The 24,796-nt window shown below is 22.1% G+C and overlaps 6 protein-coding genes and 1 long non-coding RNA gene across 10 annotated transcripts; 3 read left to right on the forward strand and 4 right to left on the reverse strand.

Moving 5' to 3' along the window:
* Positions 1 to 69: 69 nt before the first annotated feature.
* On the reverse strand, positions 70 to 1,835 carry LOC413142 (protein sarah). Its single transcript, XM_016918149.2, has 5 exons — positions 1,628 to 1,835; positions 837 to 1,100; positions 569 to 758; positions 347 to 499; positions 70 to 255 (listed from the first exon to the last, which is right to left on the reverse strand). The coding sequence occupies exons 2-5, from the start codon at positions 1,086 to 1,088 to the stop codon at positions 128 to 130; spliced, it is 723 nt and encodes a 240-aa protein (XP_016773638.2). The 5' UTR covers positions 1,089 to 1,100; positions 1,628 to 1,835; the 3' UTR covers positions 70 to 127.
* Positions 1,836 to 2,161: 326 nt separating this feature from the next.
* Positions 2,162 to 7,673, forward strand: LOC552620 (oxysterol-binding protein-related protein 9). 3 transcript variants are annotated; one of them, XM_006568769.3, is made up of 13 exons: positions 2,162 to 2,320; positions 2,869 to 3,084; positions 3,160 to 3,390; positions 3,489 to 3,564; positions 3,674 to 3,763; positions 3,923 to 4,043; positions 4,724 to 4,833; positions 5,692 to 5,721; positions 5,800 to 5,962; positions 6,053 to 6,318; positions 6,390 to 6,784; positions 6,863 to 7,090; positions 7,175 to 7,673. In XM_006568769.3, the coding sequence occupies exons 1-13, from the start codon at positions 2,213 to 2,215 to the stop codon at positions 7,262 to 7,264; spliced, it is 2,124 nt and encodes a 707-aa protein (XP_006568832.2). In that variant the 5' UTR covers positions 2,162 to 2,212; the 3' UTR covers positions 7,265 to 7,673. The 3 variants fall into 3 exon arrangements, with proteins under 3 accessions (XP_006568832.2, XP_003251267.3, XP_006568831.2); XM_003251219.4 differs by having other exon boundaries at positions 2,163 to 2,320; positions 3,920 to 4,043; XM_006568768.3 differs by having other exon boundaries at positions 2,163 to 2,320; positions 3,920 to 4,043; positions 4,727 to 4,833.
* Positions 5,984 to 6,419, reverse strand: LOC102653600. Its single transcript, XR_411267.3, has 2 exons — positions 6,259 to 6,419; positions 5,984 to 6,144 (listed from the first exon to the last, which is right to left on the reverse strand). It is a non-coding gene; the product is annotated as an uncharacterized LOC102653600 (long non-coding RNA).
* Positions 7,674 to 8,348: 675 nt separating the features above from the next.
* Positions 8,349 to 9,662, reverse strand: LOC107966117. Its single transcript, XM_016918150.2, has one exon. It carries the CDS (start codon positions 9,589 to 9,591, stop codon positions 8,482 to 8,484), a length of 1,110 nt encoding a protein of 369 aa, XP_016773639.1. The 5' UTR covers positions 9,592 to 9,662; the 3' UTR covers positions 8,349 to 8,481.
* Positions 9,663 to 12,391: 2,729 nt separating this feature from the next.
* Positions 12,392 to 13,748, forward strand: LOC552593 (39S ribosomal protein L19, mitochondrial). Its single transcript, XM_624968.5, has 4 exons — positions 12,392 to 12,513; positions 12,601 to 13,036; positions 13,114 to 13,389; positions 13,480 to 13,748. Exons 1-4 carry the CDS (start codon positions 12,450 to 12,452, stop codon positions 13,604 to 13,606), a joined length of 903 nt encoding a protein of 300 aa, XP_624971.1. The 5' UTR covers positions 12,392 to 12,449; the 3' UTR covers positions 13,607 to 13,748.
* Positions 13,749 to 13,763: 15 nt separating this feature from the next.
* LOC552580 (zinc finger MYM-type protein 3) lies at positions 13,764 to 20,226 on the reverse strand. The gene is made up of 12 exons (XM_006568767.3): positions 20,097 to 20,226; positions 17,243 to 19,408; positions 16,799 to 17,152; positions 15,892 to 16,727; positions 15,606 to 15,829; positions 15,281 to 15,516; positions 15,019 to 15,205; positions 14,816 to 14,941; positions 14,628 to 14,749; positions 14,404 to 14,548; positions 14,249 to 14,348; positions 13,764 to 14,167 (listed from the first exon to the last, which is right to left on the reverse strand). Exons 2-12 carry the CDS (start codon positions 19,394 to 19,396, stop codon positions 13,993 to 13,995), a joined length of 4,659 nt encoding a protein of 1,552 aa, XP_006568830.2. The 5' UTR covers positions 19,397 to 19,408; positions 20,097 to 20,226; the 3' UTR covers positions 13,764 to 13,992.
* A 683-nt stretch (positions 20,227 to 20,909) lies between these two features.
* Positions 20,910 to 23,729, forward strand: LOC725397 (probable E3 ubiquitin-protein ligase makorin-1). 2 transcript variants are annotated; one of them, XM_001121251.5, is made up of 6 exons: positions 20,910 to 21,359; positions 21,711 to 21,998; positions 22,224 to 22,548; positions 22,648 to 22,970; positions 23,028 to 23,178; positions 23,486 to 23,729. In XM_001121251.5, exons 1-6 carry the CDS (start codon positions 21,325 to 21,327, stop codon positions 23,609 to 23,611), a joined length of 1,248 nt encoding a protein of 415 aa, XP_001121251.1. In that variant the 5' UTR covers positions 20,910 to 21,324; the 3' UTR covers positions 23,612 to 23,729. The 2 variants fall into 2 exon arrangements, with proteins under 2 accessions (XP_001121251.1, XP_016773631.1); XM_016918142.2 differs by lacking the exon at positions 20,910 to 21,359 and having other exon boundaries at positions 21,811 to 22,083.
* Positions 23,730 to 24,796: the final 1,067 nt, after the last annotated feature.

A 24,796-nucleotide genomic window follows, 5' to 3' on the forward strand; every position in this document is an offset into this window, starting at 1 on the left:
GTATCAATTTTGCAATATTGCAATACAAAATTGTTGAATATCATTATTTGTAATGCCTCTAATTGCTTCTTGGATGGATAAATAATTCATTTTATTTGCAAAGATGGACAATTTCTAATCAAGTTGTTTATGAATGTTCTGGACAACGCGTATGTTGAATACGTGGAACATTTTTTATAGGATTTGTTGTTTCACAAACATGTACAACTATGCCAGGTTGTCCTGAACCGCCAGGATGTAATTCATGACTACCTCCTATAAAAATTAAAATTATTTATGTAGTTGATATACATATATAAATATACATAAAGAAGAAGCATATATTAAATTATTCAAATAATAAAACCTGCAGATAAATTTGCTATAGCCGCTAATAAGTCATGATTGACTAAAGGTTCATTTTCCTCTCTAGGCTCCCATCCAATAGGTGGTGAAGCAGGTGGTGAAATTAGGAACTGTTTAGTAAGTGCTGGTGGTTGAAGATGTTGATCTTCTACATCTATAAAATATATTATTTTTATAATCTATTAAATTGCTTTTATAATATATAAATCATTAATATACAAACCAATTGGGGTAACAGGTTGTGCAAAATAACAATTGATATTAGTTTCACCAAAATGAGTTTGGTGCAATTGTATCCTAGCATTTGCTGCTGCATTTGGAGAACTATAATTTACTCTCATTCTTCTAAAGGATCTAAAATATTGAAATGTAGCATCTTTCCCAAATTGCTTGAAAAGATCCTGTATTTCATGCTATAAATATAAAACAAATATTTATCAAAATACTTATGTATGTTTATTATATTGAATTTTATTATAAATTTTTATTACCTTTAATTCATCACTTTTAAAAACTCTGGGATCTACATTAGTTACAATGACTGATGTTGGTAAATCTTCATCACGTACTAAATCTTCAATAGATCTTGTATCAGAACGATTTTTTTCTATGTCAAATTCTAATTCTAATTGTTGATAATTAGGATGTAAATTTGGTAATCCATCAACTTCATTTATTATTATATTTTCTGATTCTTCTAGTTCTTCATCTTCCACTACATCAGAACCATGTTTCTTCTCCATATTTATTTGATGCTATATACAAAAAATATTACACATTAATATGTATATTAAATTAATATTTTTAATATAAAAATTAACTTGAAAATATCAATTGAAAAAATATGAATAATTTAAATAATTTATTTTTTGTAAATATTTTAGTTGAAAATTTTATTATGAATTATATGATTTTATACATCAAATTATAATATAAATTAAATATATATCATTTTTTTTTATAATTATTTCCATATTGATTAATTATTCTTAACTTATTAATAAAATTTATTAATAAAATTAATAAAATAGTTATCTCTCAAATAAAAGTTTATAATATTAATAAAACTCATGATATGATATATTTTTTCAAATATTAAACTTCTTTTATTCAATCACCGTGAATTAAAAACAATGAGAATGTATATATTTTGAAATTGTATATTTTTTATGAATTATAAATTTATTTGTAATTTATATTACTATTAACAACAAATTATTATATCAACATAATGTCTAAAAGACAAAGTAATTAATCAATTGACAGAATAGATAATACTTACTTGTTTTCTTTGATTAAATCAAATGTATGTCTCCTTAATATTTATCTCCTTAATAGAGTGAGAATAAATTGTTTATTTATTAGTTTATTTATTTTTTTTTTATTTCATTTAGATATAAAAATCTTTCATTGTATTAATGTTGTTATTAATCATTTATACAACTTTCGATATGTTACATATTGTATTCGTTACTTTATTATTATCGTAATGTAATCTTTTATAATCGTAGACTAAGAACTAAACTAGAAAGATAAGCAAATTAATAGAGATAAACTTTTTTCAATAAAATCACTTATTATTCTTGTATTATTTATTATGCGCAATAAATAAAAACGAATAAAAATCTATATTATTTAAAATATTTGCTTTTTTAAATTATGAAATTTAAAAACAGTATTTGTTTTCACCCGTATAAAAATATTTGAAAATTCGTCTTATATCAATCTTCTTATCGAGTTACCTTTCTATATACTTATATAAAATATATAAGTATTTATGCATGCATATATGCATTATATATACATACTATGTATTTGTACTTATGTATATCATATAGTCGTAAATAACAGTGAGCAACAAATAACAATGTCGACGATGGAAGGTTCACTTAGCAAATGGACAAATGTTGTAAATGGATGGCAATACCGCTGGTTTGTTTTAGACGATAATGCTGGTCTTTTATCATATTATACAGTAAGAATTTTTGAATATTATAATTTTTGTTCTTGAATATTCACTTTTGTTAATTAATAGGTTACATTCTATTTTCTTTTAAAATATTTATGTGATATTTAATTTAAAATTATAATTTAATATAAATTATTATATTTATCAAATTTTTTTAGACTTATTTATCAATTATTTATAAAAGATTATTTGTAGTTTTTTAAATATCTTATATATTTGCCATTGTCATTTCTAAATATCTTGTTCTCATTATACTTAACAAAATATTCAATTCAATCAAATCAACATTAAATGATAAAAATAAATCAAATTTAAAAAAATTATTATTAATATAGATATTTTTTGTATTATACTCATTATAATTCAATTATCAATAATTCATATTTTATAAAAAAATTTAATTATTAATATTTTCATTATATTGTTTTAAAAAATATAAATATTTTAATTATAAATATTAATAATGCTTACTCCAAAATTTCTATTATATTTCGAATATGCTAATTTCTTTATTATTTTTTAATTTTAGATGTATGATTATTTTTTTATTTTAGAGTAAAGAAAAAATGATGAGAGGAGCCCGTAGAGGATGTGTACGTTTAAGAGGTGCTATTATAGGTATTGATGATGAAGATGATAGCACATTTACAATTACTACATCATCATATAAAGATGATCCAAAAACATTTCATTTTCAAACAAGAAATGCGGAAGAACGTGAACGTTGGATTCGTGCATTAGAAGATACTATATTACGTCATTCACATGCTGTATGATTATTTAAATATTATAAATAATAAGAATAAATATATTTTAATGCTTAAACAAAATTTATATTATTTCAGAGATGGGATCCTAAAAAATCACCACCAAAACAAGATTTTGATCGCAAAGTAGCTGAAGCAGATGCTTATCTTCAATTGTTAATTGATCAAATAAAATTAATTGAAACAAGGCAAAGATCTGTTGCTGTAGAAGATGAAGAAAAGCAACAAAAATATTCAGCAATTTTAACTCAAGCCAATGCAATGCTTAATTCTGTTAAACATACAATTGTTCAGTTACAAATTGCAAAGGTAAATATTTATAATGAAACATATTTATGTTTTAATATTTAAAATTTATATACCTAATATAATTAGTTATAACAAGTATAATATTTTTGTATTTTTAGAATACAGCTATACCTGTAAATGGAATATATAGAGGACCCACTGATTCAATACATGTTTCATCTTCTTTATCTCATGGTATGTACTTAAATATATTTATAAAATATGTTAGTTTTTTGAATTGAATTAAAAATATATAATACAATTAAAAATATATAATATATTATATTAATATAATAAATTATAGTTGCTGTCAGAGAACCAGAAGCAACTGTACAGACTGGCATTGAATTAGGTTCTGAATGTGTAGAACTAAGATTACCTACATTGCCAAATGGTAATTTGTTTTCTTTTATTTATACTAAATTAAGAAAAAATATTAAATTATTAAATTACAAAATTAATATTTTTATTTTATAAAGAATAGAATCATAAATTGAATAAATAAATTAAAATTAAGATGTATATTTTTTATTGATTTTTATTTGTAAAGCTGTTGTGGATAGAGATCTTCCTGTACCTCAATTCTCTTATTCATCTTCGGATGAAGACGAAGATTATTATGATGCAGCAGATGAAATATCACCTCCTTCTGTAATACAAAATCATATCAGTATGTAAGTATTTATTTTTTATAGAATTTTTAAATTTTTAACCCATTAACGCCCATTTTAAATTTGCAATTATTATAATAATATTTGTTATAAAATTTTATTAAAATAATCTTAAAAAATATACTTAAAAATAACTTTATTATGCGTTTTTAAAAACTTTTTAAAAAAAAACGATATATTTTCTCGAATACAATGTTTTTTTTATAAACATAATTTGATTTCATTAGATAGATTGTGCAACTGCATTTGAAAGCATTCTTTAAACAATTAATATCAATTACTGCATTAATCTGTAACGTTGCATTATTTATAATAAAATAAATGTTCAATGTATTTATCAATAATGATTTCAACAAAATTGATTTGAAATTTTATTTAAAATTTAAAATTTTTAAAAATTATACATATATAAGTTTATATTTATATAATATATAATGTCTTATATATATATAATATATATATATATATATATATATATATATATATTATATAAGTTAAACTTTTAAATGTTTACATTGTCAAAATAACAAGTGAAGAAACAATTCAAAATGCAACATCTTGAAATTTCCTCGGCAGATGACAGCACCAGTTAAAATATCGGATGTACTTCTTTGAGTACAGCGGGCGTTAATGGGTTAATATAAAATTAAAGAAATGCATTTTGCAATAATTAAACGATTCAGTAGAAGACGAGATAGTGAACGTTCGCAATCACACGTGGATGTATTAAATGAAAATCGGAAACAGCCTCCATTACCCCCTACGAAAGGTGATGGATCAGTTGATTATGATGGTAAGAATTAATTCATATGAAATGATGTTTTATTTTGTGTAATAATCATATTTAATAAATTAAAAATATATATTAAATTAAAGTTTTAATGAACAAAAATATGATATATTTATCGGATAATTTAAATAATAAGCTAATTTATTATGATAAAATATTATCATAATTATGACAAAATATATTATTCTTGGGTTTATAATACAAATAATAATCCATTAATGCTTATTTTACAAATCTAAAATTGTTATGATATGTTTAAATTTGGAATTATTACAAATTTTCATTGAAAAGATACACACAAATTTAAAAATAATTGTATTATTTTTTATTGTTGAAAAAAGTTTTAATTTTTATAATAATATAGATGTATAAACTTTAGAATGAGAATTCTTCTTTGAGAATTATCTTCTTCTTAAAATAACTTTTTCATTAAAAAAAGTAGATTAAGCGACTATAATTAAAAATATTCTTTAAGTAATTAATATCAATCGTTTATAGTTTATAATATTGGATTATTCATAATAAAATAAATAAATGAACATCTTTTATCAGTAATGATTTTATAATAACAAAATTTTAAATTATACTTAAAGTATATACATATATCAAGAATTAACTTTTGAATATTATGCATTATCAAAGTAACAAAAATAATTCAAAACACAAAACACTTTAAAATTTCAATAAATGATAATAGCAATTAAAATATTGTATTTCTGTGAATAGACTTATACATGGATTGATATTATAATTAATTATTAGTAATTGAAATTAAAAAGAATAAAAATTATTTTTTCATTATTTGTTTAATTTTAATTAACATTATTACTTAAAAATTATTATTATAAAATTTTGTTACAGCTCTTTATGAAGAAGAAAGTGAAACAGAAAGTAAGAAATCATTTATTATTAATAAAATTATAAATTATCTACATAAAATGTAATTCTTATTTTTATATTGCTTTTTAGTGGATTCTATGGAATCCCATGGATCTGTTGTAACTCACCTTTTATCTCAAGTAAAAATTGGTATGGATTTAACAAAAGTAGCATTACCTACATTTATCTTAGAACGCAGGTCACTTCTTGAAATGTATGCAGATTATTTTACTCATCCAGATCAGTTTGTAAGGTATATTTTATATAATAAATATTTAGTAAAAATTTTTTATAAATTTATTAAACTTTTATAATAAATATATTACAATATTGTACATTTTAGCATAGCAGATATGCCTACTCCTAAAGATAGGATGGTTCAAGTAGTTCGTTGGTATTTATGCAGTTTCCATGCAGGTCGTAAGTCAGGAGTGGCTAAAAAACCATATAATCCAATATTAGGTGAAATTTTTAGATGTTATTGGGACATTTCTAATGATACTATGGATAGTTCTAATGATACAAAACTAGTTGTTGGAGGTCCTGTACCTTGGTGCAAAGAAAATCAGCTTTCATTTATTGCTGAACAAGTATCTCATCATCCTCCTAGTAAGTTTTGTTTGTTTATTAGAATCTTTATACATTTTTTTTATAAAAAATTAATATAATTTTTATTATAGTAAGTGCATTTTATGCTGAGCATTATGCAAAAAAGATTAGTTTTGGAGCACATGTATGGACAAAAAGTAAATTTCTTGGATTAAGTATAGGAGTACACAATGTTGGAAAGGGTTGGGTGAATGTTTTACAACATGGAGAAGAATATGTATTAACTTTTCCAAATGGTTATGGTAGATCTATCCTTACCGTACCATGGATAGAATTAGGAGGAACTGCAACTATTCATTGTACACAAACTGGTTTTCATGCTACTGTAGAATTTTTGACAAAACCTTTCTATGGTGGTAAACGTAATCGTATTACATGTCAAATTACACAACCAGGAGATAAAAAACCATTTGTTGTTATAAATGGAGAATGGAGTGGTTCAATGGAAGCAAAATGGGCTGATGGAGTAAATATAAAAAATAATTATAAAAAATATCGATCTTTTATTTTATCTCATTTTATTTCATAAATTTAATTTTTGCAGAGAACTGAAATATTTGCAGATGTTAAAGAACTTCATACTCAAAGAAAACTAGTGAAACCAATCTGTGAACAAGAAGAACATGAATCACGAAAAGTTTGGCGAGATGTAACTGTTGGATTAAAAATTAATGATATGGAAAAAGCAACAGCAGCTAAGTGTACAATTGAACAAAAACAACGTGATGAAGCACGTATTAGAAAAGAAAATAACATTAATTGGCAAACTAAGGTACATTCTTCTTTTTAAATTATATATATATATATTTTTTTTTTCTTATCTTAAATAATTACATAAGATTTTATTTGTCAACAGTTATTCAAAGAAACCAAAGATGGTTGGGTTTATATACAACCTCTTGCAGATAGATTATATTTTTGTTCCAATCAAATTGCTACAGCATAGACCTGCATTATGATTTGCTGCGATTTTAAATATTGCACAGCACTAGAAATTTAAGGCCTAATACATATGATAATACATATGATTAATATTCATCATTTTTAAATTTAATGACCGTGTTATAGAGAAAAACAAAACTAAAAGGGTATTATAAATTTCTCTTTAAAAATTTTTTTTTATAAGCCTGATTAAGTACAATAGCAAATATTAAAATGCTATACAATATTAATATTTCATTAAAGGTATGTAGATATTTTCATAGCAGGCAAATTATTTTTTATAATATATTAACCATCAACAGCTATTGAATTAAAAAAAAGATATTCGCATAGTATTATACTATGTATTATATGTCAACATAAACATATAAGCTTATGTATTGTTAAAAAAATATATATAGCTATAAAAATAATATTCCTGATGATGATTTACAGTTTCCGTTAACAAAAATTGAAAAACAGTATAATATAATATAAATAAGAAAATTTAATTAAATTAATGATAAAGTAAATGCTATTTCTGATAGTACTTTTCATAGTATATTTTTTCTAGATATCATCAATGATTAAATCACATAAAGACTTTTTTTTATTCCATAATAATTATATATATATTTGAATAATTAACTTCAAATATTTTTAAATAATCATTTTATAATATATAAAACTTAATTAATAAATATAAAAATTGAATAATTGTATTTATAATTGTAAAAATAATATATAATGTAGATTTTTTTTTATATTTATGTACATAATTGTTTATTTTTAATTTTCATTGAATATAAATTCATAGCATTTACATACTGTAAATATTTATAAATATTTTTTTATATTTTTTTTAATTTTATTTTATTTTTTTTAATTAACCACAGAGTATTAATATTAGAATATCTCAAAGAGATTAATTTTATTTAATTAAGTTATTATATTTAAATATTTATATTAATATAAATAAAATCGTAATTTATAATTCTAATTTTTAATTTTGCTAATCACAATTAGCAAATATATGAATGAATATATGAATCAACATTGTAAAATATTCCTATTCAATATAACATGTAATATACAAATAAATATGTAAATTTTTGATAAAATAAAGCTTTATTCATGCATCAAAATAATACATGCATATTCAGTATAAAATTTTTTATACAAAAATGAATTAAAAATATACAAAGATTATACAAATATTAGAATTTTCAATACTCTAAATGACTAACTATTGTTTATAGAATTTTCTAAATATATATGTCCAATATAGCAATCAATAGCAACCCTATGAAGTTGTGGAAATCGTTTTGTTGATGTTAATAAATGTTTCAAACCTGCTTTTATTACTAAAAAACTTACTTCACAATACGATTTATTTATAGAATTAGAAATATTTTTCTTTGTTTCATATTTATATAATACTTTTACAACTGATATTTTTTGCAAACTTATAACATTATTATATAAAATTTTCTTAGGTTCAATCATTAAATTTAAATGCCAATCCATTGGTTTTAAAATAAGAGAGTGAGTTTCTTTTCCCATAAAACATTGTAAAATTATTTCTTCACCAAAAATACCAGTCATTGAAGTTTTAATAGCAAGCAAAAAATCATTAAAGGGATCTGTTGCATTTTTTATTTCTGAATTATTTAATAAATTATAATCCACAGCACAACTCCATAATTTAAATGAAGTATTAGAATGAATTTTTCCTATATATTGTAAACATCTATTACAAATCACAGTATTTTCTTTTATTTTTAAATGATGATTAAACAAACTTCTATGAATAATAAAAAATAATGATCCATAAAAGATATCAGATTGTAATGGAATTAAATTATGTACAATATTTTTATGATTATGTTTACAACAAAACCATTCATCTGGATCATAATTCATATTTGGTACAGGCAAAATTCTTTTAATGTGTATATCTTCAGAAAGAATATTTTTGCAGCAACTACACATTATATTACACTTGTTTGCATTAAATAATTCAGTATTTTTTACAGAATTTTTCAAAGAATTGTTATTTATTGTTGAATTAGTAATTACTTGTGTTTTGGAAGATCCAAGAATAGGATCAGGTACAATTTGAGCTCGAAAACAAATCCAATTCTTTGTTATGTTTAAAGTTGATAATGAATCTGGTATTAGTTTTACAAATTTTGTTAAAAAAGTTACTGTATTATTTTCTATTGTTATTTCTATACTTTCTTTTGAAAGTTTTATTTTAATTTCTGTTAAATTTACTTTTTTACTTAAATGAATAAAAGCATTACATACTTGAAGTCTCGGTCTTAACTCTAATGTTATGGATTTTATCATTTTGAAAAAAATATTAATTTAAAAAAATTAAATTATTTTTTATGATAAATATGATTAATTTCTTTTTCACATTGTTTTAAATTTAATCCAATATATGAATTGAATTTTATTACATAACTTTATATACTTTATATATATATATATATATAATTCTCTTCTCTTTAATACTAAAAAAATAAACAAAAAAATTATATTTTACACTCAAAAATAAATTTTTATCTTGATTTATGTAATTTATATAAATTGAAATATAAAAAATTTGAATAAATTTACCTTAAAAATATTTGATGATGAATTTTTCCAATACTGGTATTATTAATATTATTAAGTTAAAATTTTCAAATTTTTTCTTTTTTTTTTACCTGAAAACAAATATTTATAAATTAATATTAATAAAATATCATAATATATTAATAAATTAATATAATTATTGTATAAATGTTATCTTATATAAAAATTTATAGATTTTATACAATTTACTAAATTATTAATTTATTTACCAGAGAAAAATCTATGATTATGATTATTCAGATCAGAATTTAATTTAATATTTTTAGATATTCTAAACAAATAAATAAATAATTATAATTTATAATGTAATATAATTTTATTTTATACATCATGTATCAATTATTATACGTTTTTTGATAATTAATAAATCGAATAATATATTATTCGTTGAAATATCATTAATTATATATTGTTTTATATAGGAAAAATAGTATCACAGATAAGATGTAAAATAGATCTAACTTTCACTATATTTTTTGTCTCGTGTCTTGAGAAAATAAAATCTCTAAAATTCATTATCATTTTAATATCATTTTCATTATTTAAAATAAAATAGCAATATTGATAATAGCTGAAATTGAAATTAAAATTCATAAAATTACAAATAAGAAATAAAATAAATATTTTGTAAGAGTATATAAAGTACTGCATTTTATATATAATTTATATAAACTTATATAAATTATCATGAAAAAAATTATGATTATCTAAATATATTGTAAAATTGAAAATATATTTGTTATATTAAAAACTAAAACATATTATAATTTTAAAAAAGAAATGATGAACATGAATATTCAATTAATATCGTCTGTCATCACGCACCAAAAATAAGAAAAATAATTAGTGTAAAAAGAACAAAGATAGGTTAAAAATTGAAAAATTAACGACAACTTCAAAATGTTACAAATAAAACATATGTATATAAAGAAAGCAAATAATGAAAGAAAAACAAAGATAACATAAAAAATGATTATTTTCATATTTTTTGAATATCAAACACATCTTTAAAAAAACAATTAAAAAATTAATTTTCAATTCTTATTTTATTTTATCCTGTCTTTAAAGAAATTTCTTTAGTATTCAAAAAGTAATAAAAAGTAAACTAACAATTAATTCATATCCTATCTCTCTTTTCCATACTATTTGCTCTACATGTTTATATATATTTCATCTGCGGCACTCTGGAAATGGCGCTAAATCTTTAATTTTTAATATTTCTGTCCTTCCACTATTTGCTTTCTTTACTTTTATCTTATTTCAACCGTAGAAAAATTTCGCGTATCATCTTTTATTTAATTATTATTTAATTATATTTTTTTTGAAACAATAAAAAGAAAATTTGGTCAAATTTGGTTTCTATTTCAGAATTTTTAGAAAAATTTTATATGCTACTGTTGAATTATATTCTTTTGATACAAATTAATTAAAAATTTCGATAATATTAAGAAAATATAATTTAATAAAAATAAAAAACGTGCGAAATTTTTTCAAGAAAAAAGATTTATATATTTATATAAAATACTGTGAAATAGTTTTGCATATTTATCTATAATAGCTGCCATTTTTTGATATTTTTAATTTTTTTGAATTTTAGTTTTTTTATAGTTTAATTCTAAAGTTAATTAGGTTATATACTTCTTAAAATGCCATTAACTAAAATTGATATATCTCGATATTTTCTACAAAAAAAATATTGATCAAGTATAAATCGAAAAATTGTTAGTGTAGAAGAATATAATTATTTCTAAAAAAAATAATAAAGAGATTATGTTATATATGATTTCTTTATATTTGTACTGTAAGATTTATTTTATTTTTCAAGAAATTCATATAATATTTTATAATCTATTTACTATTAATAAGTTAAAAGATTTATGAATTTATCTAATATATTTTTTTAAAAACTATTAATTTTTTGTAATTGAATGAATTTAATATTTATATTCACTGCCATAGACAAATTTATACTTCTATGACAAAATCACAGACTTTTATATCTAAATTATGACAAAGTCATTAATTTTTCTTTTTAAAAATATATATTATTATATAATAACTAATTAATCAATAATCATTTTAAAATATTTTATATTAATTATAGTGTTTTTTAATAATAATTATCATTAAAAAAATTCAAAAAATTTTATTAATTTGAAACTTTCTTTCTTATTACTATTTCAGCAAATAATTTTAGATAATTGATTTTACAGATTTTTATTATTTTAAGAAATTAAATTATTCATTTCTGCTATATTATTTATAATTTCTGACAGAATTCCATTATAATCAGATTGTTATTGCATTCTTGATAATTTGTGAATGATATGAAAAATAATGGAGCTCTAGAATTCCAGAAATTTGGACCATAAAAATAAAAATATTTTATTATAAAATAATTTTTTGTATTTCAGAACATTACATGTGAAATAATCTTATAAATATTAAATCTATTTTATTCATTTTTTATATAATACAATGTAATAGTGCCTCTATCGGGAAAAATTTTAATTATAAAATAACCTAACGAAATTTATAAACAAGTATAAACATAAAAACATTGAAATATGATTTCTTCAAGATATTTATGTGATAAAATATGGCAAAAATTAACTTTTATAAAAATATTAGGTATTATTTATTACTATATTTTTATTCTTTTATTTATTTATTTATATTATTATATTTTTATTAATATTATTATATTATTATTTTCAGATAAAGAATTTAAAGTTTTTTCAACTTTGAGACAACCAGAAACTCAATTAGAAGATAATAATAATTCTAAAATGGAAAATAATAAGTTAAATGATTCTCTGTCTTTCGTAAATTATAGATTTATTTATCCTGAATTTTTACCAGATCCTAATCCATTATATCGTAATAATATGAGAGAAAAATTAGAACGTATGGACATGTTGAGTAGAAGATCAGTTTTGAATATTCCTGAATTTTATGTTGGTTCAATATTAGCAGTAACTTATTCTGACTTACATACAAATGAAAAAATAAATAAATTTGTTGGTATATGTATATTAAGGAAAGGTACTGGATTAAGATCTTCATTTCTTTTAAGAAATGTTGTTAATGGAGAAGGTGTAGAAGTATCTTACGATTTATATGATCCAGCTATTCAAAAAATTGATTGTTTGAAGTAAATATAATTATTATATTATAAATTAATTAAATATAATTAAAATGTAATTTAATATAAATTTTTTTTATTTATAGATTGGAAAGAAGATTAGATGATGAATTACTTTATCTTAGAGATGCACCATTAGAATATAGTACATTTCCTTTTGATATGGAAATGGAATCAACATTTTCAAAATCTGTTCCAATTAATAAAATTAAAATTCCTCTTAATCCATTACCTTGGTCAATGAAATGGGAACTTAAAAATCTAAAAGGAGTTAAAGACTTGATTGTTAATGAAAAACGCAGAAAAAAAGCAGAAGCTTATTCTAAACCATGGGAGAAATATGATTTGATGAAAACCTATAGGTGAAATTTGATATTACCAATATAGTAATTAGTAATTATTTATTATTTTGAAAAAAATAAGTATAAATATGTATTTTTATGTTTTAATAGGGAGACTATTCCAGAAGAGGAACAAATTGAAATATTTTCAGATGTACATACAGAACTTCGTCATTTGGAAATACAGAAGAGTATTTTAAAACGCAAAAATATATTAAAAAAACAAAAAATTACATAAATCTTTTTAAAATTATGAATAATATTTTTTCCAATTAAATGTTATCTGTATATTAAAAAATGATATAATGTACATATTTTTCTTACATGATTTCTAATTATTTTGTAAAAATATAGATATACATATATAATTTATAAATATACGTATTGCCCATTTTCTTATAATAGTAATTCATTTGGATATGTTTTAAACTGAGAGTTCTAAAAAAAATTATTAATAATACATTTTTTTGTTTTATTAGGAAGTGAAAAATATACAATAGAAATTATAAAATTTGAAATGACTACACATCATCTTTGAACATTTTTATCTGATGTATAAGGAAACAATTATTTTTTGCATATTATTCGAATTAATTGAGAAAAGATAAATATGCAAACGTAAAATTAGCTAGTTAACAATGCTACATTGATTTCTTTAACCATTTTAATACGATATAACATTTTTATGAGATGTTCTTTAGCCAGTGGAGATGTTGAATACCATACTGGACTATCCGGTACACAACTTCTTTCTGGCAGTAAATAGAATACATCATTCCGTGTTTTAACACTCTCTGGACTAAAATAATACAATTGAATTAATATAATTATTATATTTATTTGAAATTTTTTTTTATAAAATAAAAATAAATAAACGTACCATTTAGACAAGTAAAATTCATATAATTTAACTGGACACCTTAATGGATTTTCTTCATTTTCTTGTTGTTCATATACTTTTTTTTTACGTGAATTATTTCCTATAAAAATATTATTTTATTATTTTTTTAAATATAAAAATTATTTAATGCTTACCTAATGCTGATTGTGGTGGATAAAAACGAAGAAGAACATTTCTAGATCCTGGAACTTTTCCTGTTGTAGCAGGTTGTGCAGCAGGATTACGTTTCCAATGTTTCATAATGTGAGAAAATGATAATTGCATATGTTCTTCTACTGTCTGAATAATATTAAATTTTAATCATTTTAATATATAAATGTTAATATAAATATAATAAATCAAAATAATATATACATACTACAAGATTAAAATGTTTAGTGTTAAAAAACATTAAAGTACTTAAAAGAACATGAGGGGAATGAGCACCTAATTGCTTACATTCCCATAAATGTTCTTCTTCAACCCTTGTAACAATGTATTCTACAAAAAATTTTATTAATAATATAATATAATTTTAATTAATTTTAAAAAGAAAAAATAACTTACGTGCATCATTATAAAGAACAGAAAACTTTTTTGCAACTTCGTTTAAACAATCTGTAAATCTTTCATAATATGAATCCGTAAAAATATTGTCTATTCTGTTATTTTCAAATAAATACTGTTGAATTCCTATAATATAAAACAATTTTAAATAATTAAAAATTTCTTTCGATTAATAATACTAATAATATAATTGTTTATTTTACCTAAACAAAGATAATAAATTGTATCTGGAGCATATTCTGCTCCATTTGGTTTTCTAACTTCTTTCACAAAAAGACATAATGAATAATTTAATTCATCAGCTGTGAGTTGCAAAAGATCTGTTTTAAATAACTTCATTTTTCTCATTGGTGTACTTTGTTTTTCTAATTCAGTATTTTTTGCTACTACCTATTTTAAAGAGAATAAATGATTTTTAATCGCAATTCTTAATTAAAATTGAAATTAAATATATATTTAAATTACCCATTGTCTCCAAGCATTTACTCCGAACGTATATTTGAGTGCCATATTAGCATCTGGTTTTTCTATGGGTTCTATAATTCTTGGTTGAGGTGGAGGTTGAGGTTCAGGAGGTGGCATCAAAGGCATATCATTTGTACTAGATACACGTCTTCCTCGTTTATTCGGCGTAGATCGCGGTTTATATGGAACCATTCGTTTTCTTCCTCGAGTAGCAACAATGAGTCGTTCTGATTGAACTGTTAAATGTTAAATGTTAAATAAATTTTTAATTATTATTTATTTTTCTATCGTTATTTTTTTTCTTTATATTGTTTATTTTCATTACCATCATTTTCTATAGTTGCATCAGATTGTGTCTGTGCTTGTGTAGCAGTAATAGTGTTTGGAGTTAAAGCAGCTTCTAAATCAACAGCTGGTTCATCCAATTCTCCAGTTGCCATTTTTAAAGCCATTTGTAGCATATCATCACCGAATGTGTTACTAGAATCAACAGCTTCTGGACTAAAAGCTCCACTATGTGAATGATCTCGATCACCAGTATCTTCATCTCTATAAAAATAAAAAAAAAGCAGAAAAAAAAATTTAATAAAAAATTTTAATATTAAAATTACCTATCATCTGTAGAATCTGAATCAGTCTCATTAGTTTTTTTTTCTGTTGCAACCATTTCTGCCATCATAAGAAGTTCAGCTTCAAAAGGATCTGCTGGTATTTTTTCTTGTATTCTTTTGATTTCTTTAAATATTCCCTTAGCACTATTTCTCGTTGTGGGTATAAAAATAGGAACAGGAATCGGTAATGGAAAAGGTAATGGAATTGGAAAAGGCATAGTATACATATGCATTGGAAATGGAACATAAATTGGAACCGGTATCGGTACAATTGCCTGTTGAATTCCATCTGTTTGTGTAGATTTTGTACAAGGATGTGGACGTACTGAAACTCCTTTTGTGTGCATTACAGGTTTACACTGAGTTGTTTTATTATGAATTTGGACTGGACTTGGTGGTCTTGTTATAATATGCTGCTTATAAATTACTTGTGGTGTCTGATTTTGACTAATAGCAACTGAAGGTACTAACATATTATTTACATTATTTTGTTGTGAAGTTGGACTGGATTGACCGTTTCCAATTGTAGCTAAACTTGTAACTGAAGAAATTACTGGCATATTCTTTTTATTTTGTATATCATTAACTTTTTGATTATTAGAATTTGTGCTTCTTTGAGGTAATGTTCTTTTAGGCATACCGGTAGGTACAGGATCATCGCCTGTCGGTATTGTAATTGGAGATTTAGTATATTGAGCTTGAAAATTCATTACACAATGATATGAACAGAAATTTCGTATCGTCGCATCTGACATTGTTAAATGATATTGTGCTTGGGAAAATTCTTTGCAAAAGTCACAATTGATTCGTTTTGCAGAAACTGCATTAATAGAAACCTATATAAAATTAAAGATAAATATAATTAATTTTATATGTTATACGATTAAAAAAAATATATTTATTATACCTGATATAATGTTAAACAATTTAAACTGCACATCATCATTACTTGTCCTGTTTTTAATTCTTTTTTGATCATATCAAAATTATATTTTTTTACTTTGCACCAATTACATGGAACAATTTTCCTATTAGTAATAATAAATATATTTAAACAAGTTTTAGAACAAAACATATGAGCCTCATTCTCATAAAAAACAACAGAACTTTTTTTATTAGGTAATTCAAAAAATTTTTTGCAAGTAGAACATTGATCAGGATCAACCTTTTTTACAAATTTGAATGCTGCAAAACATGGTTCACTACATATAGCTACTGGATCAGATCTATCTATTTGAACTTCACAATGAACAATTTTTTCCTGTTATAAAAAATATAAGTCTTTTTTAGAAAATTTCTATTGGATATATATTAAAAATATAAATATTAAAAAAAAGAAATGATTTCTTACTTCTTGACAAACGCTGCAACATTTTTTTTCCATATTTGGAGGTTCAATAGAACTCATTTTTGAATATTTTTCCATACAATCTTGTGTACAAAAATCTTTAAATTGACCTTTATCACCAACTGGCGCAAGAAAACCTTCTGTACTAGAGCTTATATCTTTTTGACAATAACTGCATACTTTTAAGCCTTTTTTGAATTCTTCCAAACATGTAGAACAACAAAATTGTCTAACATCATAACCAAATCGTACACAATACTTTCCTAAACTGACTGCTTGGACTGATCCATTGCAATTTCTGCAATAACTTCCATATTTTGTTTGAAATTTGCCTAAACATTCCTCATTACAAAATTCCATTGTTTCCCAAGAAAGATTACGTTCATCATTAGGTTCAACAATTAGCAAACAGTTTGCACAACGTTTCTCTCTCTTAGAATTAACTCCATCACTGGGTATATCTGTTGCTCTATTGTTAGCAATTTTAAATAAAGCTTTGCAAGTTTTCGAACACACATTGTAAGTATCAAAACCAATTTTTACTTTAATTTTACATGATTTTTCTTCATTACATTGTTTACAAATTTCTTTAGCTGTTATTTCTTCAATTTCAGAATTTTTTGATTCCTCATCAATATTGATCACATCTGTAGAGATAGCTGTAACTTTATTAATTGATTCTTTCTCTGTCCTAATATTTTTTGTATCTGTTATAACACATTCATTTGCAACATTTGGATCTTTTAAATTTTGTTCCAAATTTTTATTTGTATCAATATTTAATTCATTATTTTCACATATTTGTTTATCTTCACTATGTTCATGGTTACTTTTATGTAAAGATTCTTTATTATTAGAATTTGATTTTTCTGTTTGTTCAGGAATTATAACTTTCATGCTATCTGGAATAATACATAACTCATCATCTTGTCCTGGTAACACATTAGATTGTTCTTCTTCAGTATCCATTGATATCTCATTGACAGTTTTTTTTGTTTGATCATTACATTTTTCAGTTGAATCTTCAACTTCTGTATTTAAATTTTCATTATGTTCTGATTGAGCTGTAGTTTTATTGCTATTTTTAATAACATTTTGAGAATGTAAAATATCAATAGTACTATCTTTATTTTCTTCATTATTATCATTTTTATTAGTACTACAATTACTGTCTCCATTATTTACAACATCTTGCAAATTATCACCTCGATTACACAATTTAGAAAAATCTATATTAGTTTCATTTAGATCATCAGTTTCCATAGATTCAATATTTTCTGTGATAAGACTATCTCCACCAAAAGGATCTTCAGCATCTATAGATTGGTTTTCAATTTGTGCATCTCCATGTTTTTCTTGAGAAAATTGTACAAATTCTGTATTTTCTGGTTCTATAATATTCTTTTCTGTTATATTTTTATCACAATCTTCTAATGTCTCTTTTGAATCAGTCTTTTTATTATCTGAATTATTTTTTTCATTAAGAGATTGTTTTTCTGTTTGTGAATTTTCTAAAACATTATCATTAATTTCTTTTTCTGTTAAATTTAAATCACCTGTATCTACATTGACGCTCTCTAAACTTTCTGTTTCCTCTGATATATCTTCTAAACATTTTTGAGATTCTACACATTCTACTATATTAACATTGTCTGATAATTTTTTTTCCTCATTTTTATCAATAACATTAGATATCATTAATTCCATTTCTGAATTTTTTTCCTGTGAAACATTTTTTGTAATATTTTTATATAAACTTGATGATTGTATATTATGGCAAACTGTAACTATAATATTTGTCTTATTTTCATCTTGCAAACCATCTTGTAAATTTAATTTATTTGTTTGTAAATTACCTTCTTCAAAAACATTTTTTTCGCACGATTCATTAGTTGATAAATCAATATTTTTTGAATTTTCATCAAATAATTTTTTTTGATTTACATCTTCTAAGCTTATTTTCTCATTATTTTCACTTATATCAGTGATCTTTTGTTTCTCTTTTGAAATTAATGATTTTTGTACTTCATCTGCATTAATATTTATTGTTTTATTTAGTTCAATTATATCTTCAGTTTTATTTTCATTTTCTACATGACAATCTTTTTGAGTTGGTAATTCCATATCAATATTATCAATATTAGAATCCATGCTCATTTATATGATTAGCTATATAAAATAATAATATCATGTGAATATTACATAATATATATAGATGAAAAAAATATTAAAATTCAATTAAATTCTTAAAATATGTTTTTAAAATAAATTAAAAAATAAAATAAATTTTTAGTAAAAAGGGAAAGAAAATTAAGTATAAATAAAAAATCATAAAAAATCAAATATCTTATTTACTTAATATAAATACATAAATAATATAAATTCATTTCAAATTATGTTAACAAATATAAATAGAATTTTATAAACATAAATCGATAAATAAATTGATAACATATTATATAATAAAAAGAAATAATAAAACATTTTCCAAAAACAATTAAAATTACATTTTTTCAGAAAGCATATAATAAATAATAGTAATAATAAAAAATTGAGGTTATTATAAAAAGTAGCTTCATTTCGCCATGTTGTATTTTACATTTGTGATTTAATCAAGTATGACAGTAGAGGCAATAAAACATAAATAAAAATAGATAAGAAAAATTATATTTACATTTCAGAACAATTAATTATAACATTTTCTGAATAACAAAATAAATAATTGTAGTTTAATACTTCAAATTAAAATACTATATACAATTCAATTCATTGTATATCAAATAAAATTATAATATTCTATTTAAAAATATATAATATTTTTAGTTATTAGATTTAAATATTAAAAAGCAAATATCACCTTTTTTTTTCAATGCTAAATAGCACTTCGTCTCAATTAGTTAAAAATATAAATCCGTATTCATTGTCGAAACACAACAACCGTGGCGGTAATCCGTCTACATACACTACCAACATATGATTATAATTTTATTTGGACTAAACTAAATAAAGCTTCGTTTTCATAATTACGTTATATTAATGTTTTGTTTTTCATTTCATATGAATATGTTACAAAAATATTTTTAAATAAAAACAAAACATTATATTAATATAACAACTATTAATAATATGATTGAAATGATTTCTAATATATTTTATAATTAAAAATAATAATTGTACATATAGTATTTATTGAAAATTTGCTATGTATCGATTTATAAATATATGTATATATATATATATATATATATATATATATATATAAAACATATTTAGAAAAATTCGTTTTAAATGAGTAATTATTTATATTTATTAAATATAAACAATTTTTTTTTAACGAAAATTTATTATTATTTAAATTATATAATAGAATTTAAAAATAAATATAAAAATATCAAACAATGCATATGTATATAGCAAAACAAATATAAAATTATTGTTTTAATAAAAATATAAAAGAAAAATAAGATATGAAAGATATAATAAATATAATATAATTTTAAATAAATATTCTATAACTTTATGTTTATATTTCTTTTTAATAATATTAAATAATAAAATAATTATAATTAAATATTGAATTCATTAATCTTTATCATTAATCAATTATTATTACAAATTACTTTTAAATATTTTAAACTTTCGAGCGCATGCTCTATTTTGCGTATAACGGTTAAATGTGAATTTGCCTGTGTTTAGTCGTGACGTATATGTATGCTTTCACGCATAAAGTCAATGAGTTACAGTATATGTTAAATATTTATACAATAGTGCATAAAAACGATTGTACACATGTACAAGGATAAAATTTTAGTGAAAAAGGAAACTTAAAGAAACGTCAAAACAATAAAAAAGAAAAAAAGAACAGAAACTAAAAATCTCGGTGTGTAAGAAATATCTTTTTTTAAAAATTTGTAAAAAAACTATTTGTTAAATAAAATTGAAGTATAGCATGAGACATTTTGCAACATAAAAGTGTACGTTTATTCTGATAAATTTTCAATATTTTTCAACTGTACTCCAAAAAAATCGTACGCGATCCTTCTAGGACGCGTTGTCGATTATTGTTAAAGTGGAAGCTTTAGAAAATGGCCGACAGTTGGACACAGAGCGTTGTTTGCCGGTAAGAAATTATTTTGTAATTATTTCTAATGACTATTCTATTAATTGTAAGAAATTGTATCATGAAAATATAATTTGTTGTTTAATTTTATGTAAATAAAAATATATTAAAATTAGACATATATTGTATAAGTAAACAAACATATATAAATATTAAATTAAATTTTGAAAATTTATTTTAATGACTTTTACATATTTCTATATATATATATATATTTATACAAAATAAATACAATACAGATTTGTATAAATTCATAAGTAGTTTTAATATTTATTAGTTATTATTATTTATTGATAAGTAAAAATGTTTAATATTTTATAATAATTTAATTTTGATTTTTTCTTATTATAGTTATTTTAAAAATGGTATGTGCCGTGAAGGAAATAATTGCAGATACCGACATACTCAAGGAATTTGGAATGATGGAAATAATGAAACTATAATATCCTCTTCTGCATCATCTATGAATACTGTTTGTCGCTTTTTTAAACTTGGTATCTGTAAATTTGGAAATCAGTGCTATTTTCGTCATAGTACTGAAACTGTTGATAACAATTTGGTAAATGCAAATTCAATAGAAAGTTCATCACCTGGACAACACACTTCAAATATTTCAACTCCGACAACAATAAAGAATGTGTATGTTGTCGTCAGATGACATTATAGTTCAGCAAGATTTAAGTCGTAATACCATTTGCATATCACATAATAATTATATAATATGGTATATAAAAATATACGACATATATCTGCATATATATATATATACATACATATACATATACACATACATACACATATATATGTATAATAATTAAGATAATAAAAAGTATTATGTATTAAAATATATTTATATATTTCCAGCAAAGACAATACTTCTATTGCTGAGGAATGGGTAAAAGCACCAGAATTTATACCTTCACACATAGCTGGATCATCTTCCACAAATGAAGCTTCTACAACTTCAGGAACATCTATAAATTCTTCAATTTCAATATCTTATGCTCAAGCTGTAAATCCATCTGGTCAAGCATCCAGTCCAGCTTTAGAACCTTTATGTCCATATGCGGAAGCAACTGGAATTTGCAAAAAACGTAATTGTACATATTTACATGGAGATATTTGTGAATTATGTAATCGTGCTGCACTTCATCCATATAATGAGGAACTTAGAAAGAAACATACAAATGTAATTATACATTCAATGTTATATTGTTTATATTGTTTAAATATATAAAACAGAATATATAAATTACTAGTAAAATCATTATTAATGTTAATGTTCCAGGCATGTGTCAAACAACATGAAGTAGATATGGAACTTTCATTTGCTATTCAACGTAGCAGAGAAAAATCTTGTGGTGTTTGTTTTGAAGTTATAATGGAAAAAGCATCTGGAGAACAAAGATTTGGTATTTTACCTAATTGTAATCACTGCTTTTGTTTAAGTTGTATTAGAAAATGGAGACAAGCTAAACAATTTGACAATAAAATTATAAGAGCTTGTCCAGAATGTCGTGCTACCTCTGACTTTGTATGTCCAAGTATGTATTGGGTAGATACAAAAGAAGAGAAAGAAAAATTAATAATGGATTATAAATGTGCGTTAAGGTAAGATAAATTATATACATTTAAAATATTTAATACTATATTGTTCATTTATTATAGTACTAAAGATTGTAAGTACTTCAATAAAGGACGTGGTAAATGTCCATTTGGCAATAAGTGCTTTTATCTACATGCACTTCCTGATGGCACTAAAACAGATGTTGGTCCTCCTGTTCGTCAACGACGAGCAGATGCAGATGATATTTTGCGAGTAAGTTCAAAATTTTTCAATTAATAATAATATAATTGATTTATTTTGATATTATGTTTTTTAACATTAAATAATTATTGAAGATATGTAAAAGATTTTTTAACATTGAGTAATTGTTAAAGATATGTAAAAGATTTTTTAACATTGAGTAATTGTTAAAAATATGTAAAAGATTTTTTAACATTGATTAATTGTTAAAGATATCTAAAAGATTTTTTAACATTGAGTAATTGTTAAAGATATGTAAAAGATTTTTTAACATTGAGTAATTGTTAAAAATATATAAAAGATTTCCAAATTTTTACAGCAAATAATTTTGTGGGACTTTTTTGAAGAAAGAGACACTCGTTGGATATATGATGTAGATCTTGAAGATATTGTTTCCCTTTTTTCAGGTTCAGAAGAATCTGAATGGTCTGAATTTGAATTTTAGATTGAGTAGTTGTATTAATTTAGTAATCTGCTACTATTGTTGTTAACTGTATCATCTATCTCATCCACCACTTGTATGTGGTTTCAATGGCTGAATAGAGAAGTAGTTTATAAATTGTTTCAATGGTTATGATTTAAAGACATCTCAACATTAATGAAAAATTTGTGTGCTTTTACTTGATAATATTTACGTAAAAAATATGTAAATAATATCAAGTTTATAATGATAATAATAACAAAAAACAATAACAAAGAGGTTACAGTCTCATGTACAATGGCAAGTTTTTAAATGTTACATAGTTATTTTCTAATCGAATTTGTTTATGTATCTTGACCAATATTGTTACAACTAATACTCAATCATAAAAATACGCATCAATCTATTATATATCAGTGGTCCAAATTAATTCGATTAATAGAATACATCAATATAATAATCATTTGCCAGTATAAAAATAAAAAGTTTTGTTTCTATCCTTTTTTAATTTGGCTTTAAACATCTTTTTTTAAATAAAATAAATAAATATTGTTTTTTATAACAACAAAAGTAAATTTATATATTTAAAATTTTTATTAAGAAATCCTTATTTTTTTTGAGGAGAATCATTGTTTAAGATTTTTAATAGAATTATTTTCGTAAATGTTATACTTATTATTAACTTTTGGCTTGAAACTTAATGTTTGCTTAAAAACAAATTAAATAAAATAAAAAAATATAAATTTATTTTTTTATAACGTATATAGCTTTATTAGTTTAGAATTAATTTTAATTTCGGTTGGGTACTTATATTGCCAACAAAAAAAAAAACCTCAATTTTTATTATATTTATTTATTATTCAACTTGGATAATGAAGAATTTATAGAATATAAAATTTTGATTTGAATTAATGAGATAGTAAAATATATATAAACAATCTATTGTTCGTAATAATCAGTATGTAATATCTATTTGAGTATCAATTATTCATATTGAGGATACAATTAACAAGTTTTGTCCTACCTCCAATTATGGCTCTGCGAACACTTAACAAATTTCCTTAACTTATTAAACTGTATAGCGTTAGTTTCTAATTAATAGTTTTAAGATAACCGTGATAAATTGCGCAAATCGAGTGTTCTATATAATAAGTGTATGTCTGGGCGATAGTATGAAAATTTGGTTGAATGTGTGTACTGCTAAATATA

Source organism: Apis mellifera, linkage group LG2, assembly GCF_003254395.2.
Source record: "Apis mellifera strain DH4 linkage group LG2, Amel_HAv3.1, whole genome shotgun sequence".
Lineage (NCBI taxonomy): Eukaryota > Metazoa > Arthropoda > Insecta > Hymenoptera > Apidae > Apis > Apis mellifera.